This window comes from Neopsephotus bourkii, unplaced genomic scaffold (genome assembly GCF_033783945.1).
Source record: "Neopsephotus bourkii isolate Nb327-2 ecotype Australia unplaced genomic scaffold, CSIRO-AGI_Nbou_v1 NB_998, whole genome shotgun sequence".
NCBI classification, from domain to species: Eukaryota; Metazoa; Chordata; class Aves; order Psittaciformes; family Psittacidae; genus Neopsephotus; species Neopsephotus bourkii.
The window spans coordinates 2,162,173-2,168,172 of record NW_026901490.1 but is presented as its reverse complement, the minus strand read 5'-3'; the positions used below and the strand labels follow the sequence as shown (position 1 = coordinate 2,168,172).

At 33.9% G+C, this 6,000-nt stretch overlaps 1 protein-coding gene across 7 annotated transcripts in view; it reads right to left on the bottom strand.

The window, feature by feature from the left end:
- Positions 1 to 762: 762 nt before the first annotated feature.
- Positions 763 to 6,000, bottom strand: part of RPS6KA5 (ribosomal protein S6 kinase A5) — a 69,369-nt gene continuing 64,131 nt past the window's right edge. For all 7 annotated transcript variants that reach the window (XM_061359914.1, XM_061359915.1, XM_061359916.1 and 4 more), the window contains 4 exons: positions 4,031 to 4,222; positions 3,254 to 3,413; positions 2,146 to 2,309; positions 763 to 1,154 (listed from right to left, as the gene is read on the bottom strand). In XM_061359914.1, coding sequence (XP_061215898.1) covers positions 915 to 1,154; positions 2,146 to 2,309; positions 3,254 to 3,413; positions 4,031 to 4,222 — 756 coding nt within the window. In that variant the 3' untranslated portion in view covers positions 763 to 914. The remainder of the gene's footprint in view (positions 1,155 to 2,145; positions 2,310 to 3,253; positions 3,414 to 4,030; positions 4,223 to 6,000) is intronic.

Sequence of the window (6,000 nt, the reverse complement as noted above, 5' to 3'; positions counted from 1 at the left end):
TATTGTGTAAATATAAAAAGAAAATATAAATTATAATTAATTCTTGAAATAGATATTTTAACGTGACCATTTTCCAAAGCATTCAGTATGAAATTTCACTTTCTCTTACAGCATTACATTTTAGAATCTGTAAAACATTTTAAAAGCTAATACCTTGAAAAAGTAGAAATAAAAATTGTTGTATCACAGTACCAGACACCTCACCTCATCAGATATCTTTTACCCTAGATGTTTCTAAAAAAATTAAAATAAAAAAAACCCCAAACAACTCAAGATTTATATTCCCAGTTGTTCAGAACAAGATATATAGAGTTACTTCTTAAAAGAACGTAAGAGTTGCATAAATTCATTTTGCTCTTAAAACTCAAATAAATGGGGTAAATTGTTACCACAAATTTAAAAGGCCTTAAAATACTATACTGCTTTGGTGCATTGTACCAATGACTCTTTACACGTGTGAAGAATCAAACTCTACGACATTCTTCACAAAGCTGGGTAAAAGAAGTAGTTTCAAGAGTTTTATACATGTTACAGAGCTTTCCTTTATTTTGAACACTGGGGAAGAAACTAGGAGGAAGACTGACACTGAGAGACTGTCTTCCTCCAAGCTGCACCATAAGCAGCATAGCTCCTGACCTTGGGCTTCACTTCACAATAGTAATTTAGCCCTAAGAGAATACAGTGTTGGTTGTATAATAGTTTTATACCATATCCAGTGATACCAAACTTAATGCTAACAAGAAATGTATTGAAATACAAAGGTAAAAAATGACTGAAATATATTTTTAAAGCAACAGACATTAATGTAGCCTGCAAACCACAGGGAGGTTGGGTGGGAGAAGACAATATAGGTTTATAATAAACTACCAAGTTTATGACCACTTAAATCTTCAAGACAGGGTGTTCTCTGCTTTTCAGTCAGAGAACTGGAAGATGGTTTCTGGGTTATTGCTGTCTGTGGGGTTTGCTGGCTGCAGTGTCTTTGTAGGTGTAGTTTTACCATGAGAATGAGAGGAAGAAGAATGTGAACTTTCACTGGAGCTGCTACGTGTCTCTGTGCTTGTACTTGTTTTTTTCATTTTCCTTCTCTTTGCAAGAGGTGCCTTGTCAACATTCTGAAGACAAAATCCTTCCCTTTTGTACTTGTTAAAGGCCTGTTTAAAAATAAAAGGTAATTCTAAGCTTTCCAAAAGGTGTAAGACATTTTATGGCTTGTAGTTTATTATGAATGTTCTATGGTAAGTCATAAGATAAACTGTAATCTCTTGAAGGATCTCTATGAATAACTTTTAACAATAACTTTGCTAGCCTTTAGAAGTATTCAAGTGCCAATACATTATTAATTGACATTATCATCTTGTTGTTTTTAATTGTTGTTTTCTTATTCTTTTTAATTTAGAAGTATTTTTTATTAAGCCTTAAATCTATTTAGAAATACATTTTCAGGAACTATACTTTGTTAAACTTCACTGGTTTTCCTTCATCCCAAATTATGGTGCATTACCAGGACCTCTCCAAGTAACAATTATTTTCTTTTTCTCTTCTTGGTAATAAACATCTGCAAGTATTTCAGCATGAATTTGCTCAATTACTGTTTACTCTCTGCAGAAGGGAACTTGAGAATCAACATTATGTTTGTATAACACAATTTCAGTTCAAACACTTTTAATAAATATACAATGGTAGACTAGCAATTCCATTAAAAAAAAAGTATCCATGATTTTAAAAACATGAACTAGGTATGTTCCAGAAATTTTACCTCAATTTTGTAAGCATAAGGACAAAAAGTCAAATAATCAAGTTAAACAGGAAGACTCTATTTTTTTCCCTAAGTTTGAAGACCTTTTAAAATATTTCTCTAAGAAACAGAATATTTACAATACCTACTTCATGAACAGCCATGTCTCTATCCCTAAACCCCCAGTAATATAAACCTCTTCAAGAAATATATTCTTGCCTCATCATTCATGTTTTCACTCTACTTAATCATAGATGTTAGATATTGCAGAAAAAATTGCAGCTGTAAGCAACCACTGAATTATAAGCACAAATATATATTTTTAATTAGGAGAAAACGTACGAAAAAAATCTACATTAACACATTACAAAACTTAGCACGTGACAAAAAGATTTCTCAGAACTTACATGAAAAGTGGCTTTGACATAAGTGTGCACTGCAGCTCCTGAGGAGCCTAAGTTATCAGGAGTCATCAGAGGGTTGGACGACAGCTGGCTGCCATCCTGAAGCCATTCGTTATATCTCAGGCTGGACATTTTTATTCTTTTGTTTGGATCCACTGTTAGAAGTCCTAATAGAAATATATTACATTCTCTTAAACTGTGAGCTATTTATTTTCTCTTAATAGAAAGTTAGATTATTTTTTAAGAAAATCTCATGTATTGTTTTGGTAAGTAAATAATGACATTATTTATCTTAGGTATGCTAACATATATCCTAGGTAAGGCTCGCACCATGTTATACTGTCATTCTCTCCAGAAGAATCATTAAATACAAGAAACTGCTATTTAATTGTTTGATAATTCGCATATCTTCACATTAACTCAGAACTACCAATAATTTCTTCTCTTAAAACCTCCCTAGGATTTAGTTCAAGAGGGTAGACTCAATGTTGAAATGCCTACCTTTTTGCCAGAAAAATTACTTACAAGCCTGCTTCTAAAGAAATTCAGAACTCAACCTTAGTTAAATAAGGACTGGTGCCTATCTCATGCTGAAAATATAATTAGATGCTCAAAAGCTATGGGGAAATCAAAGCACAGCAAATGTGAATGAAGCAGCTCAGAAATACAGCAGTTGTGGTACATGCATTCAAAACCAGCCAGAGTAAAAGTGATAGTAATACATTCATTTTCTGCAAAAGCTCAGCTTTTAAAACATCTCAGAACTTGGTGTTTTTACAAAGCAACTGTAACATAAAAGAAGAAATCTGCTTTTAAATACATTTTAAAAGAGTGACTTCACTTTTTCTGAAACTCTTTGGCTACTTTTAACCCCACACACCTTCCTTCAGCATCTCACTACCTTAAAAAGCTCTCTGCTATGTGTACAAGCAAGTTGTAGTGCCATTCTGATGTGTCCACCTTTATTCATAACTTGAATTAGGGCTCAGTACATAGCTTAAGCTACGGATACTATTCTGTCAGGTTAGACACTGACAGATATGTATGATTCTCTAAATTTTATCTTTTGAGATAAGAACATAAGGTACATTAAATATTTGTGAATACGTACCTTGGATTAACTCTTTAGCCTCTTCAGAAACATTTTTCCAAGCTTCTCCTTCAAAGGAAAATTCTCCCTTTTTAATTTTCTTCATAATTTCCAATGCACTGGTACATGTTAAACTTTTGTCTTGAGACTGAAATGGTACCTGTCCTGATAGCATTGTATACTGTCATAAGAACAAAAGTAGTATTAACAAACACAGTATATTTGTTGACAGTCTTATTACTAAATATGGAAAACTTCTGTATGCATCACCACTGCTACACAATAAAACTTCCACTAGTGTATCTTTGAAGGCTATGGAAAACTTAAAGTATGCAAGACTTTCTCTGGAGTCCTTGTTAGAACAAAGAAAAACCAAACAAAAATTCATGTTTCATGAAAATATCTACAAAACACGATGGTATTTCTATCCAGTTTATACCTACTGAAATTAGTTTTCTGTAAATCAGAGCACAGGTTGATTCCTTCTCTGAAATGAATCTGTATGAAGATGGATGCCTGCAAGATCTTCTAACAAGATCATCTCTTTTTAAGAACCAGATTGTATCAAGTACTTTTTCCATTCCCAGAAATGCTGAATTTAACTTACTGCTTAGGAAAAAACATCTCCATTCCTAGAAAACATCAGTCTCTGGAATGTTTTATTTGTGCAGCAGTATTTTCACCTGACTTGAAATATCATCTATACAATTCAACGCTGAAATTATGTCAAGTCCTTTGCATTTTAACAAAAACTAAATACATAAAATGAAGTTACAACTGAAAACCTCAATCACTCACCAAAATGACCCCCAAACTCCACAGATCACAGGACTCGTCATAACCATTGTGATTCAAGAGCTCTGGGGCAGCATAATGAAGAGTAAAACAAGGAGTCTTAAGAGGCTGATTATCAGGTGGTTTTAAACGAGCAAAGCCAAAGTCAATTATTTTTATCTCTGAATTATCAGTTTCATCCGTAAATAACAAATTCTGTAAAGCAAAGACAAAGTAAATACCAGCATCAGGTAGAAAATTGGTTAGAATACTTAAATAGTTATTTTTTCCTCCACATTTAATGCTGCAGAAATCTATCTAGGGAAAAGGGGAACTGAGAGACACTGGGGGGAAATAATGGAGAAGTACGAATAACGGTACTCTGGCATGTAAGAAAATGTGATGTGTTTATCTGCCTCCTGAAAATCTGCAAGTCGGGTTAGTTCTGTCTGAGATTATTAATGAAAATGGGTATTCCGCAAAGAACAATAAGGAAATCATCTGGGGAACACTGACAAGGAAAAAGCAAAAGACATCAACATAAGTGGAGAATCGCCTTCTTCCTCAAAGTATATTTTCTTAAACTTCTGCTTCCTTCTGGCATGTTCCAAACGACAGCTTCCTTGCATGTGAAACTCTTGTTACATGTCTTGTCTTGCAACCAAATAGTCTTTGGTCCTCAAGTAGTAACACATTGTAGCCATATTGCTATGGGCACAGTAACACAAGAGAAAAATTTGAAAGTGAAAGATGGCAGACTGGAAAGTTCAAGCACTGAAGGTCACATAGCAGTCCAACCTCTAACCAGTGGCCTACTCTTTACACCAAGGTAAAGAAACTTAGATACAGTAGTCCCCGAGAATTCCAACTTCACAGACTGGAATGTGGCATCTCGGGCTTGAAGAGAGACAAGTTGTTGTCAGTTTGGAAGAAGATTTGAGGCAATCTGTTTGTCTTTTCCCCTGCGTATTTATTTTTGTCATGATAAAAAGACAATGATAAAAAGACAATGATAAAAGAGCAAAGCGAAGTTTTAAGAGAACTTGCTGAGGTCAAGATGAATTATAAAATATTTCTACTCCCCCCTTGAACTTCTGAGAGAAAGAGAGCAAATTATTTTTTGTTGCCTTTGCTGTTTAACCTATGTAACGCCAGAAAAAGTCACTATATTAGAAATCCTATAGCCTATGTAATTTTGTAATACAAAAAATGAATTACTAATTTCAAATTCATTAAGAAGGGGGAAAGAAAAATGATTGCTAGACTGCAAGCAGATCAGTAAGGACAACCTGAGAGCATTTATTATGGATAAAACAGAATAGCTACAAAATCTTGCATTCTGTACTGCTCTTATACATTAATGCACTATTAGAAAAGTCAGTTTTCTGTATTAGAATGTTGTGCAAAATGGATCTGAAGGAAGCCAGATTTCAGTAGAAATATTAATACAGTGAGGACAGCCAATTAATACAATTGTTGGGGGGTTTTTTTGGTTATAAAGCCAACAAGTAAATAACCGCAGTGACATTCAAAGGACCTTTCTTAAGACATGATTCTTTCTTAAGACAAAAACGAAACTGCTTATGTACAGAAAGAAAGGTACAGTCCAAATGTTCTAAGCCATCTTCAGAATACTTCATTTATCAGGTAAACACACAGTGTTATACAAAAACCACACTAAATTATCTATTTTCTATCCAGTACTTTTTCCTCTGTTTTGCAGAGCAAATACGTGATCTAATGACTATTGCTTAGATCACAAAAGCCTTCCATTCAGTTCATGCAATTAAAAAAGCACCTCATCCTTAGCTACATCTGACCAGCTATATTTTTTAAAACAGACTTACCAGTATCACATTAGATGTCAAAGCTGAACATCAAACAAATCTGACTGAAATTGCTAGAAAAGAAACAATTTCCTAGTATTTTTTTTTTCTTTTACAGAAAGGTGCACTAACCACATCTATATTGGGAAGCCTGCATATCCCATACCA